Here is a 14,016-nt window from a genome sequence, read left to right as displayed (position 1 = left end):
CTGCTAAAAATTTATCATATAATTTAAATCAAAGCACACAAGATGAAATAATAATATTGAACTCTATATGCTCTACACTTTTACTTTAGGTTTGTTGTTTTTAATAAAATTTTGATTCAACTGAACAGCACACAGCTGTTAAAAACAAATGACATCTAAGATCATGATGAATACTGAAGTTATTTACATGGAGAAATTACACTGTACTGAGATTATTTTTGTTGGCATAAAGTACAGGTTCTGCGCCCATAATGGCACAATAAAATAGTGCTAGAATGCTAAATGAAAACTTACAAAGTTATATGCACATAGAAACATCTTACATAGATTGGCTTATGCTGTAAAAGTTTGTCATTTCCCACTGAAGCAATTCTGAAGTACAAAGGTGGGGAAAATCACAACAGTTGGCTGAAATAATTGGCAACCTAGTGAAATTCATCCATGTCAGCAGTGACTAAAAGCAATCACTGTGTGATGAACATTGAGAGACCCACACAAAATGAATGCTCAACTCCTAAGACATGGAAACTTGCCTTGAGCCACTGACTGTGCTTGAATAGCAAAACGTCTTTCAACAGAAACAGCAAAACCAAACCAGGAGTGGGAAGGGAGTGCTATGGCATCCTGCCTTGCCCACAGCTGGGCGTTATGAGGGGCTACACATTGCAAAGGCATCCAGCAGTCAGGCATACAGCACCCAGGCTGCCACAGCAGCAGGGGCACAACTGCAGGCACCAAGACTTCTCCTGACTGTATACACAGCATTCCATCTGCTTAGGTACTAAGCAAAGGACTCAAGATTTCAGACACTTTTATTCCATATCTGCATCTTCTTTAACCATCATTAACAGATTTCTTCAACAACTTTGTGGCAGGAAACAGAACAGGATGGTTTCTCTGAGGGGATTTTCAGCCTCCTGAACTGTGAATCCCAACACTGTCTCCTTCCAGGGAGGCTCATTAAACAGAGACCACCTTCCACACTAATAAGCTACTTGCTTTGTGTCAGAAGCCCCGATTCATTCTGTAGCACTGGTGCAAGGCAGAACTTTGGGAGAGAAAAAAACCTGTGTCTTAAAGAAAAAAAAAAATCCACGCTATCCTTATGATCCCTCTTTCCTAAATGTACTGGAGACAATCAGATTTATGAACCTAGGGGAGACTTTATTGCTCTCTTCCAATATCTGAAAGGTGCTTACAGTGAAGGCAGGATTGGTCTCTTCTCACTGGTGACAGGTGACAAGACGAGGGGAAATGGCCTCAAGTTGCACCCAGATAAGTTTAGGTTGGATATCAGGAAATACTTCTTTACAGAAGGGGTTGTTAAGCACTGGAATAGGCTCCCTGGGGAGGAGGCTGAGTCACCATCCCTGGACATGTTTAAAAAGCATTTGGATGTGGTGCTCAGAGACATGATTTAGCAGAGGGTTGTTCGAATTAGGGTTGTACAGTTAGGTTGCGGTTGGACTCGATGATCTTTAAGGTCTTTTCCAACCTGAGCTGTTCTATGATTCTATGAAAATTTTTCAAAGCTTGACATGAAAAGACTAATACTTCTTCCATATATAAGATTACTAACAAAAACAAGTCAGTGTTGGAGAATTAGAGAATGTTTTGGATTGAAAGGGACCTTTAAGATCATCTAGTTCCAACACCTTGCTATAGGCAGGGACACCTCCCTGTAGACCAGGTTGCTCAAAGCCCCATCCAGCCTGGCCTTCAAGGGAGGGGGTACGCACAGCCTCATTGGGCAACCTGTTCCAGTTTTGAAGTAGCCTGGAAATATCATACTGTTTAGAAATGGAAAACCTCTGAGAATTACTATAGAGGTTAGCACCATCTACCTCAGTAATGTGGTCAGGTGAGAGATCCTAAGGTGTTACACACTTGGAAGAGAAAGAGGGAAAAGGAAGAAGAGATCCCTGGATCTGAATTTGGGCTGTTATTCCACTTACACATTACAGGGGAAGATGGCAACCTACAAAAAAAGATACCGAAGGTTTTTTGTGGAGATATGAGGACAAATGACAGAGAGCTAAAGCAGGCAAACTGCATCTTCCTTCACCTTCTGGAAGGTACATAAGCATTATGGCTGGAGGTCACCCGTAATTCCAAAATATCACCTAGAGAAATACTGAAAGACCCACAAAGAAAAATTAAATTGCAGAAACTGAATAAATTTAAAGACACTGTGCGGTTGCCTGACTAAGGAACTCATGAGTCCCTGAAATGGAATCTAGGTCCCATGAGCAAAACAAAAATGATTTCAAAACCTCAAGCACCTAATGCTTGGCTTTGTGTCCCTGAGAGGTGCTGGAAACTGGGACAGTTCAGCTCCCAGTTTTGATCTCACTGGTGCCGAGAACATCTGAAATCATGAAGGGGCAAGAGGCAGTTGGGGGCACAGCTCCTTCCCTCCCTGGGTGCCTCTCCCCAGTACTTTCATCTTCAGTCTCTTGGTAAGGAAATCATGCACTTAAGGCCCTGGATAAGTCATTTTCCAGTGCTGTTTTCCTGAAAGTAGTTAGACAGCTCACAAAGGAATTTGTCTCCTTGGGAGGAAAACATTGCGAGGCCTACCAGACTGAGCACTGAGGCAACCCCCTTGCTTACTGACCCAGGCAAAACCCCAGAAGTCACAGCAGAGCACAGTCACACAGGCTCTGACTTCTGCTGCTGACTTTTCTCACTGGAGATCTTTTATTCTCATCCTTGATCTTTTCCTTTCGTAAGCTGCTACAAATGACTCAGATTGGAAAGCAGAGTCAGGGGGATAATTTTCCTCTGAAATTGAATGCAGCCCTGAGACTGCAGCACAAATCAGAAGGATACTTAGCTGAGTTGTCAGTGTAAGAACTGAAATAAGTGTTGACATTTATCAAGAAAGCTCTGCTGCACAGATAAATGGTAGCTGTAAATGGAAAGACAAAACAACAACAATAAAAATCAAAACCTGAGGGAAGTGCAGTCCAGGCTCAAAACTTGACATTTGCCCAAAAATCTGAAGTAAATCATTTATACGAGAGAGCTAAGCACACACTGAACTACTAAAAAAACCCTGAAGAGTGAACATCTAAATAAAGCATGAGAAGGAAAATAAATGAGAGAGGAAAGGTTAAGGTCAAAGACAGCTCACCAGAAAGCCATGCTGAGGAAACCCAAGGCTAAATGTGACCCCATACTAACATCCTCAAGTAGCATAGGGAAAATTATTTCTCCAGCATGTAAGCAGCAGAACAGAAGAAAAAGTTTTTTACCTTGAATGTCATCATTGAAAGTGCAATACTTGTTACGGTACTTATGCAGCAGGCGGAATGCATTAACATTAGCAAAATCCTCAAATTGAATGAGACAGTTCATGCCATAACTGGAAAGACAAAATAAAACATGCATTATATTATGAAAAATATGTAACCGTGTATTATAAAGCTACAAATATTTGCAATCAGGTTTTGAATACAAGTATAATATGATGATGTGATGACATCTGCTAATACGTTTCTGTAATATTTTGTATCTATATACTTATATAAATTAGCTAGAAGGCATAATTAGAGTGCTAATGTTCTTTACTCAGTTCTAGGTTAAAAATAAAAGATCAGGGAAAAGGCCTTCTCTCTGCAGACATCTCAGCAGCAGTCTTCATAGAGCAATCAGCTAATGAGTAAAAAGATTGGCCCCGTAGGGAGGGCAGTAAGGAAGTAACACATTCAGAACGTGGATTTTATTTTCATGTTATTTTACAGATCAGCAGCTCAGCATCACTCACAGTGCCACACTAGCCCATTCCTGTTCTAAAGGGAGCTTTCAGTAGCAATGTAGTTAATCTAGACAAATGGTAAACATATGACAACACGTTAAGGAAGGAAACCAATAGCTGAGAGTTTGAATAGAGTTACACTTGGCTAAAATACATGAAAACTTTGTGAACAGGCAAAAAAAAATGTTATCTACATGTTACATCTACTGTTTGACTGGGTTGTCAGAACTGATTGTCTGATACAAATTTGAAACCTTTCTTAAATAGTGCACTCAGAAGCAAAGCTATCACCCATTTCAACACTTTGTTGTCCTCCTAGCTAATGAAATAATTCGAACTGACATTTTCTATAGTATGTTGAAGTCATCTGTGTATGCTATATGAATACATCATATTTTGAAAATACACTACGCATTTGCAGCGGAGCACACTGGGAACAGAAAAAAACAACACCACCACCACAAAAACATAACTGGAATACTTACATGAGGGGGAAAAAAAAGAGTACAACTTGAAAAGTGTAAAATGTAGGGTCAGTACTAAAACTGCCTGTAGAGGTTTGGAAATATCACATAAACTTTACCCTACCCTGGAAGAATATTAGAAGTTCATTAAAAATGGTTTTATACTTTATAAGTCTAATGTCAATTCACACAGAGTAAGAGACTTTCCGCTAAAAACTTTGAAAGAGTACTGAAGTAAGGTTTTGTTATGAAATTATTGCCATTAGAGACTAAGCAGACAAGATCTCAAGCAGTTCCTGCTTCATCCAGAAAAGCAATGCATACATATATTGAGCAGTTCACTATAAATACTCTGCTCTACTGGTAATTGAGTTTTCTTTAAACTATACCTATGTTTGTCAGCTCTGTTTAGCACAGACGTAAGTACAAAAAAAATGCAAAAATGCAAAAACTCCTGTAACAAAACTAATTTCTGTTGAAATCACATATTTACAGCCACATTACAATTAACCAGAACTGAGATTCCACTGGCAAGAATGGTAATCCCTGCTGAAAGTAAACGTATCTTCAGCTTTTATGGAAAAACGTAGGCTTCTTCAACAGCATAGTAACAGGCAACCATTAAAAGACAACTTGGCTAGTCAGTATTTGGGTATAGTAAACTACAGCTGAGTTCTAATAAGAGAAGAAACTACGGCTACTTTTCAAAAATTAAAAATTAAATCTCTAACCCTATTCAGTATCTGACACAAACTGCTGCGATTCCGTAAGGATCCAGGAGCTAACAGTTGGATAATAATTTGAAACTAATGAGATCAACACTCTCAAGCCCCATCACTTGGTTGAAGTTCTTTTCTGATGGCATTATGCCATTCTTTACCACGTATAACATTCAATTTTCTCATCTGCATTTGATTTTTCTCTATTTTCTTACCTGCTGCCTTTCTAGACACATATCAAAACTCTGTGATACACATTAAATTAGAGTCTCAATAGAAAGCATTCACTCTGTACTGAGCACACTACCCATACTAATTCTCTGAGCAAGATACTTTGCCCGATTAATTAAAATAGGATGAAAAAATCTCAACAAATGACAATCTAAAGCTGGGCCTCTCAAATCTTGACATTGCAGCAGAAGAAAATTATGTATGCCATTTTTTATTCAGTGCAAGCGATATATATGATTCCAAGTAAAAGCCCGAGGCCTTGCTGATGCTTATGACTAGTAATACCTCATGAGTTTCATGAAGGTTTAGCACTAGGAAAGTGGGGAAGCACATAACTAACATTCACAGTGAGAGGAGGCAGGTTCACATATTCAATGAACACACGTGCGTTCAAATTGAAAGGTGATAAAAATTACTCTCTAGTTAAACTCCCTCTTTGGTATCAACTGTCATAACTCCATGAAAATACGAATCTGTGTGTTGCTAGTTTAGAACATAGAAGAATATCAGAAACACACTGATCCTCAGTGCAGTGTCCTACAAAATTCTTAACTATTTTCATTCTCTGGAAAATATTTCTCTGGTAGCAGTAGCTTGGCTTCAGTAATCTGGCTAAGGCTGCTGGATTCCAGCAGGCAAGTATCTCGTAGCTGCAAATTCCTCTCTTTCATCTGTTTGGGTTCTGTCACTGTGGTAGCTGATTAAAAAAAAAAAAATCATAAATCATCCCTAAGAAGTGATAATTCAGACCACTGCTCTCCCTCATAAATCCTGTTTCATCACCCACATCATTTTGTGCACTTGGAACTTAGTCTCTTGGAGTCACATAGGCAGTCTGAATCACAATCCAACTGGAAACAAATTCAAAGGCATCTTTCCTTTTTCTGTTATGGGCAGAAAATGCTGACAAGAGTGGTGGTAAGTATGTAACTTCAGATTTGTCACTGAGTGGACAGTGTGGACAATGCAAGTGGACAATGGATTAAAAAGAGACAGTGCTCTAGAACAATATGTTGTTGTCAGAAAGCATTCTAACAATATTGCCTATTTACAACATATTTTGGGTAACAGCCTTAGTTTATTTTGCTCTATTTATTTATAAACTTATATTCAACTGTCTGTGACAACAATGTTAATCTCTCAAAATAATTCTCTGGATTATATCTTTATGTAACGGTCTGAAGAAGGATGTGCACAGCTCCTTAACTATACCAAATACATAATACTAGCATGTTGGCAACACCAATCAGGGAAAACCCTCAAGAATCTAATGGGAGCATTAAAAGTTTGGGCATGATTCTGAATTCAAACCATATGATCAGTAAAAATCCACGCTTTCTTCTGCAGCAAATAATTTTTTCTGGAAATATATTTAGATCATTTGTTCTTATTCCCAGCCATTGTTCTGGAAACCTTCCTAAAGGGGCAAGTAGCTGTTTTTCAGGCTTTTAGAGTTTCCAGAATCCTATATGAGTATTTTCTTTGTTCATGAGGTCTGGAACTGAAAGAGAATTAAAAGCCATCAGAACTGGCTGCTGACACCCATTCCCAAGAAGGGGCTGAACCAAAATGGTAGCAATATTGGCATTCTCTCCTTTTCCTTGTGCGTCAGTCAGGCCCTCTGCCAGCCAGGCCCATTTATAGCGCACCAAGACAATGTGGAAACAATCTTATTCCTTCCTACTCCAAGAGCTCTAAGTTTGCTTGCTTCCATACATCTCGCTGCTCAAAGCAGACATAACGCACAACAGTCACTGCTATGATCTCATTGTGGTGCCAAAGCTTTCAGGAAAGGATGTCTTCCCACTGTCCCTCCCAATAGCTCCTCTGACTTGGATTTCTTCTTTCCCCCGAGCTTTTAACTTTCTTTCATCATGCATCCATTCTAGTATCCCTTCTCCTAACACAATTTGAGCCTTCTGGTTAACTTCAGCTAAATTTGGCAGAGGGGGATGGAGATTTCCACACTAACTGCTACCTGTCTGTTCCATGGAAAAAAGTGACGGAGACGAGAAACACTCGTGTAGAAACCTGATGTGATGCAGCTGCACAGGACAGAAAACCCTTCAAGGTGTACTCAGCTCCTGACAGTGCTGCAATGAAAATTCTTTCCCAGGAGAGATATCTTTAAGAAACAGATAATTTTCACTCTTGATCCTGAATTGGAACAGCAAGCTGAAGACATAGCAGTCTTCACAAGAAGAGATTTTCTACAGAACTGTCAGCATCTTGGCTTTCCACAAGGAAGTCTGTTTTTCCACAAGGAAGTCTGTTATGTGGAGAGTATCTCTGATTCTCATAAGGAGACACAAAAACAGATTATCAGTCCATGCTGAGGCACCTCTTACATAACAGGCTTCTCGTGCAAAAAGAGAAATAATCTGAAAGCTTTTGCAGTACAGAAACATAACCAATTACTACAAGAAAAAGGCGGTCTATTTTCAACTTAATTTTTCATAAACTTGGTTGCATCACACTTTGTAGAGACTACTACTTGTTCTTTAAATTGAAGACTTAGTTGAAATATTAAATTGAAAACCTTTCTAAAGATACTCTTTAATTTTTGTGCATTTATTGCTCAATTAAAAGACTAAAACTGATGGTCACTAGAGAACCTGAGGTAGTTTTCCTCTGCACTTCAGTATCTCACTGAATTAGCTATCATATGTTTCAAGGCTGTAAAATGTAAAGACTTAAATAACTCATCTAAGTTAGCACTGTTGTAACTCTGAGTGGATTTTTTGTTGTGGTTGTTTTAGTTTGCTTTGGGTTTTTTTGCATTTAGATATTTGTTCTAAAGTTCTTCACACAATGTTCTTAGGAACTGTGCTCTATCACAGCCTTGACTTTCCCAGTGCATGCTTATAGAGTCCTGTAAAAGATGTGGGCTGGTATGAATGAGCTATGACTGGAAATACATAAAACATCAGAAGCAAAAGTGATGGTAATATAAAAACAACAGCTTGCACTAATAACAAAGGACAGTACTGACTGCAGGAAAATTGTTAAGAAAAAAAAGTCCCGATTACATCAAGAGTAGCAAACCTGAGCTCAACTTATAAGGAAAACCCAGACCACAGGAAAACAGCAGCAACAGCAGCATGTTATGACAGAACATACCATACACACTGATGCTGCAGAAAGTCAGAACAGAGTCTGAAAAACTTCAACATGAGAACACAGACAAACAGACTGCTGGATTCCAGCAGGCAAGTATCTAGTAGCTGCAAGTTAGATTTGTCTAATGTGTTTGGAGGCCAAACTAACAAAGACCTTTGGCAAAAAGAACCAAGCTAGCATAGCTGTTGGATCCTAAAGGCGTGGAAGATCTGTACTGAAAGAAGTTTATCATCTTCAGCCATAAGGAACCCAGAAAATGCACTATGGGCTTCACAGTCAAAGCCCTTCTGCCTTCAGTGCCGCACATGAGCAATCCTGGGCAGACCACCCGGATACACGACTGATGCTTGTGAGTATGTAGGTGTAAGACCAAGCAGGCAAAACCAACTAGTTTGCAGACTTTGTAGCATGAAAATACCTCCCTCTTCCATGCAATCTTGCACTGTGTGTGATCAAATTAATTTCCTACTGGCGCACTCCGCCAACCTGCCTCCTCTCACTGTGAAAATTATTCAAATTCCCTCAGCCAGAAGGTGTCTGGATGACACAGATAGTCTTACACTTGTTAAACAAATAATTTATACTTCTGAAATGTCATCAAGTCAGACATGGGCCAAAGTCTTACACTCTGTTCTTGACACACACAAATATCAGTACTAATTGACCAGGTCACTGCCATGAGAAAACATACCACACAAAAATTTCCACAAATGCAGAAATATGAAGGCTTCACTAACGCTGAAGTTAAATCAGGGGAGAAAAACAACAATAACAAAAACCCACAACAGAACTGTGTTGTAAGTGTTGACAACTTTCTTCCTTAAAAAAAAAAAAACACCCATATGTACTCAAAGTTAACAGTACAGCAAATTAGAGTGACATTTCGTCATGAATTTGCATTGGTTCTCTTGTCACCTGATCCTTTGGAGAAGAGAAGGCTCCGGGGAGACCTCACTGTGTCCTTCCAGTACTTGAAGGGAGCACATAAACAGGAGAAGGGATGGCTGTTTACGAGGGTGGATAGTGATAGGACAAGGGGGAATGGTCTTAAACTGAGATGGGGAGGTTTAGGTTGGATATTAGGAGGAAGTTTCTCACACAGAGGGTGGTGACACATTGGAACAGGTTGCCCAAGGAGGTTGTGGATGCCCCATCCCTGGAGGCATTCAAGGCCAGGCTGGATGTGGCTCTGGGCAGCCTGGTCTGGTGGTTGGTGACCCTGCACATAGCAGGGGGTTGAAACTCGATGATCATTGTGTTTCTTTTCAACCCAGGCCATTCTATGATTCTATGATCCTATGACCCTGACCCCACCTAAGTAAAAAGTAAAACTCTGGGAAATGTGATTCTGCTTCTCCTAGCTATTCTGCTTCTTTTCTTAATGTTACTGTTCTTGCTACTCTAACTGTATCTTGACCAATGAAAAAGGTCAAATTATGTTCAGTTTTATATTCATTTAAAAGAGATGAGTGCAGATTTGAGACAGACGATCTGACGTTATTTCTTTTCTTTTCAGTCGCTGCGGTTCTTTTTTAGAGACTTGGCAGCATGACCTCCACAAAGGGAAGGAAGGATACTCAGCAGATGGAGCAGTCAAGTGTCTGGGCGGACTAAATCAGTAAAACAAAGAAACAAGAGAAAAATCCATCTCATCTGGAAAGAGCGAACAGCTCGATCCCTAATGAGTCCTTATCTGCAGCTAAAGGTGCAAATCACACCTTGTCCTCTCAGAACTTGAAGTAATCTTTAGTAAGCTCTTCAAGCTTTCGAAAAGTAATGAGCAGTCTAATTAAATGTCTTTACACTAAACCTAAAAGGTTATATATTAAAAAAAGCATACAAAATACATCACATTGTATATGATAAGGCATCCTATCCAGCTTAAACTATTTGCATCAGATTTCAAACAGTTGTTTCCTGGACATATTATGGATGCAATTTTTAAGCATTTGTTAAAAATCTGTGATTCCTACTGACCGGTTCAGACTGCCACAATATTTTAATTTGCCAAGAAAAGCATCACAGAGCCTCAGTTGTGCTGAGAGCTGTGCTCTCCCCAGCACAGCCAACACACTTTTCAAGCAAAAGATTTCAATGTTCTAAATTTTTGCCAAAATTATCAGAAAATAAATACATACAGTAGCACTTGTGCGCTGATCTCAGCAATAGCATGGGAACGTCACAGGGAAGCCATCCATATGATGGAAGATACTATACTGTACACATTAACAATTACAGTGAATAGTGGAATCGTGCTCTGAGAAGCCCGGATTCCTAAATCTGCCCAGATACAAATTTCCCCCATTTCCTAAGAAAGGGTGAGGGTTTGCACTACAAGCAATAAAGATAAAAAGGGATCCTTGGTTGATAATTTTACATCAGTATGTTTCATATTTTTTCCCCACTATATTTACGCATCTGGGTCTAACTATATTTAAAAATACTTCTTCAATAAAAGCTAATTTATTAAGGTACTTAAACATATGAGAATTCCAGCTTAGATCAACAAGACTGTTCCTTTACTTTAACCTAAGTACACGTCTTGCTGCCTTACTGAATTAAACTTGAGTGATTTAAAGCAAACGCAGTGAGTTTTTGGAAAAGGTATTACGTCTTTTACCAGATCTTAAAGATAGCTAAGTGCCTTTAGGAGGTTAAAACAAGATGCTTGCACTTATTTCTGTATTTAGATAGATCTGTATGAGTCTATAGATGTGTTCTCTAATATAGGAGATGCAATTGGATAGGAAAATTAGTACAAAGCCTGGGGCAGCACATCTGTTCTTTTCAGCTGCTGCTTAAGCTATAATGAGCAGATGGAAATCTCGCTTTTACCACTGACAGCTTTCACCTTGACTGTTAAAATGCAAAAAGTAATGGCCTTTCAGAAATGTCAAAAAGGTTGGTAGTAGGAATTCTAAAATTATTTCCAAAAGATTAAATGCATTCCACAATTTGTGTACTGTTTGATCATTTATGAAACAGATCACACCCTCCCCAAATCTTTGATGGTGTTTTTAAAGCTTGAAAGTATCTTGTTCACCTGCAGTACAAATTACTCATAAGAAAAATAATCATATTGGAGATTAGATCAGAGAAATAGAGAATGTACAATTTATTCATATCTAAGCATTATTTACACAGCATGCTGTTTGACTTACAGAACTACAGATGTTAACTAAGAATATCAGAAAAACTGAGGTGGGAAGGGATGTCTAGATCCATATGAACCAACCCCTGGTTAGGAAGACCCCCATAGCAGGGTACCCAGGAACACACTGAGGAGACTGCATGACTCTATGAGCAATCTGTGCCACTGTTCCATTACCCACAGAATGAAAAAACTTAAATTCTAAATTCTCTTACATTCAAGCACAATGTTGGTGTCTATTTTTTCTTGTCCTGCCACGGGTCAACACTGAAAAGAGCACAGCTTTATCTTCTTACACCCTTCCTTCCGGTATTTATAGACATCACTAAGATTATCCCTGAGGCTCCTCTTCTCCAGGCTGAGCAATCCCAGCTCTCTAAGTCTCTCTCACAGAGAGGTGCTCCAGTCCCCTCATCACCTCAGTGGCCTTTTGCTGTACTCTCTCCAGTCTGTCCACATCTCCCTTGCAGTGAAAAGCCCAAAACTAGGCACAGGTGTTGTCCCAGAATATGGATGACAACATCTAACCAACTCTGAAATGTGTAGGACTTCAGTTACTTGATACAGTAAAAGATCTATTTCTTCTCCACTGAGGTAATATAAGTATTTGAAGTCTGACAAATGATTTATATGTGAATACTGAGTGAAAAATGAAAATAGGATCTGATTCAAATTTTTTCAGAGCCCTAAGCACTTCCCCTTATACTAAGCTCTTTAAATCTAAATTGAGGTCATTCATACTAATTATGAAGAAAATCCCTTATTGCACACAGAATCAGTAATCTATTATACCTAGATTTCACTTGACACTGCTAATTAAAGAGGGAGAAATGTTTTTCTTCTTCATACACGAACTTCTAAAGCATTCTTTAGATCTCCTCCTTTCTGCATTACAACCCCTTTGCCTCTCTATGTGCCACACTAACCACGGTGCTGTGCACTTCTGAATCTTGAAGATATCTCAAGTAGGAAGTGCCTGACATGCCATAGGGTTGGACCTTACAAACAGACTTAGTTTTTTTTATGGTTGTTCTACAGTTGATCTGCAATTAATTCAGCATGCTATGCTGCTGTCCCTCTGTAATCTCAACTACGTATGAAAAAACATACTGGAAATTTCACAACAGAGCTATTATTCCACTGCATAGAAATTATTCTGTTTTATTACACGTATTACAAGATCAACTTCAACAGAGAGCTGCCAGAATCAGACAAAACCTCGAAACTTCAAGAAGGATATTTAGGAAGCCATTTGCAACAACACACTCTCATTGTATTTGATGATAAAGAAACCGGTTCTTTAAGTCTCTTCTCTAAGTCCCTAAAGATTGGGAAAAGAAAGCTGCACCAGAATTTTTTGGTAGGTTTTACAATTACTAATTTTAACTTCAAGTTTCCATAGTTAAAAAACATGAAAACTTGCAGTCTACCTTGGACAAGTGAGAAACGTTCTTTCCAAAATAGCTCATAGCTTTACTGATCATCATTTACCTATGTAAAAAAATATTCCACATCGCTAACTGCATGGCATGGTATATTCCTTAAGTCAATCCTCATTCTCCTCAAGCATATTTTTTTGGTTGACAGAGAAACATGTAACAGAAATTTATTCCAAGCATATAGGAAAAAGAGCTGGGAATAGCGGTTGGAATGGTTGCATCAGCAACCACTCAACTTTGTAATACATCCCACCAGCCATTAGTAGCCAATATATTATAGCAGTGATAATTTAACCTAGAAATTGTTTTAGCACGCATCTATTTAAAAACCAGGGAGGTAGAAAAGCTCAGACTTAATTTAGAATCCCTTTAGTCAAAGCAAATACTGCAGACTCCCAAAAAGGTGCTCTGTCATGTGAAATAATTGCACTAGATGTGTAAATGCATGAGCTGAGATCTAAGTGGCATTTCAGTAGAAGACAGACAAGTGTTGAAAAGAAGTGTCACATCCCCTCTAAAGTATTACAGAACAGAATTGTGCCTTATGTTTTGGGTGTGCACCACAGCCTTGGGCACTGTAGAACATACAGTTCTTTCAATCCAGGGTACCATCACAGGTAGAAGGAAAAAAAAAAAAGAGCGGTGTATTTAAATACTAAGTGTGGTTATATGGAATCTGTATTTTGGACAGAAATATGCCTAGTCTCTTGTGACACACTTTCCTTCCGCAGTCAGTCTATAGGACACCTGCTTAGTAAACTATCCTCTCAGAGGCTTAGGAAGAAGAGCAATCAGCTTCAAGCCACCAAGTTCAGAGCAGGCTCTGAATGTCCTAATCTCAGGAAATTGGCTAAATCCCTAGTTTACCACCTTCTGCAGCATGCAGGCCAGATTTAGTCTCAAAGACTATAGCCAGGAAACATGGGATTCAAAGCTTCCCACGCAAACCAGCAAGTTTTGCGTCCTAGAGAGCACCAAATCTTAGAAGTTTTCTGATCATAAAGAGAGAAGAAAGATGAGCTATTGCAGGCAACTTTCCACAGTTTTCCAAGGACACCATGTATGGCAAACAGGTATACAGGTATTGAACCAGAGAGCGTATCACATTACAAAGAAGTAATGAAATAAAGAT

The 14,016-nt window shown here is 39.1% G+C and overlaps 1 protein-coding gene across 1 annotated transcript in view; it reads right to left on the bottom strand.

Annotated features, from left to right (window-relative positions):
• The window catches only part of ME1 (malic enzyme 1), a 157,484-nt gene that overhangs the window by 30,878 nt on the left and 112,590 nt on the right, over nt 1-14,016 (bottom strand). Inside the window, exon 7 of the mRNA NM_204303.2 lies at nt 3,258-3,367. Coding sequence (NP_989634.2) covers nt 3,258-3,367 — 110 coding nt within the window. The remainder of the gene's footprint in view (nt 1-3,257; nt 3,368-14,016) is intronic.

The sequence above is a fragment of the Gallus gallus genome, chromosome 3 (genome assembly GCF_016699485.2).
Source record: "Gallus gallus isolate bGalGal1 chromosome 3, bGalGal1.mat.broiler.GRCg7b, whole genome shotgun sequence".
NCBI classification, from domain to species: Eukaryota; Metazoa; Chordata; class Aves; order Galliformes; family Phasianidae; genus Gallus; species Gallus gallus.
The sequence above is the reverse complement of the archived record's forward strand: the minus strand, read 5'-3'. Positions and strand labels throughout refer to the sequence as shown.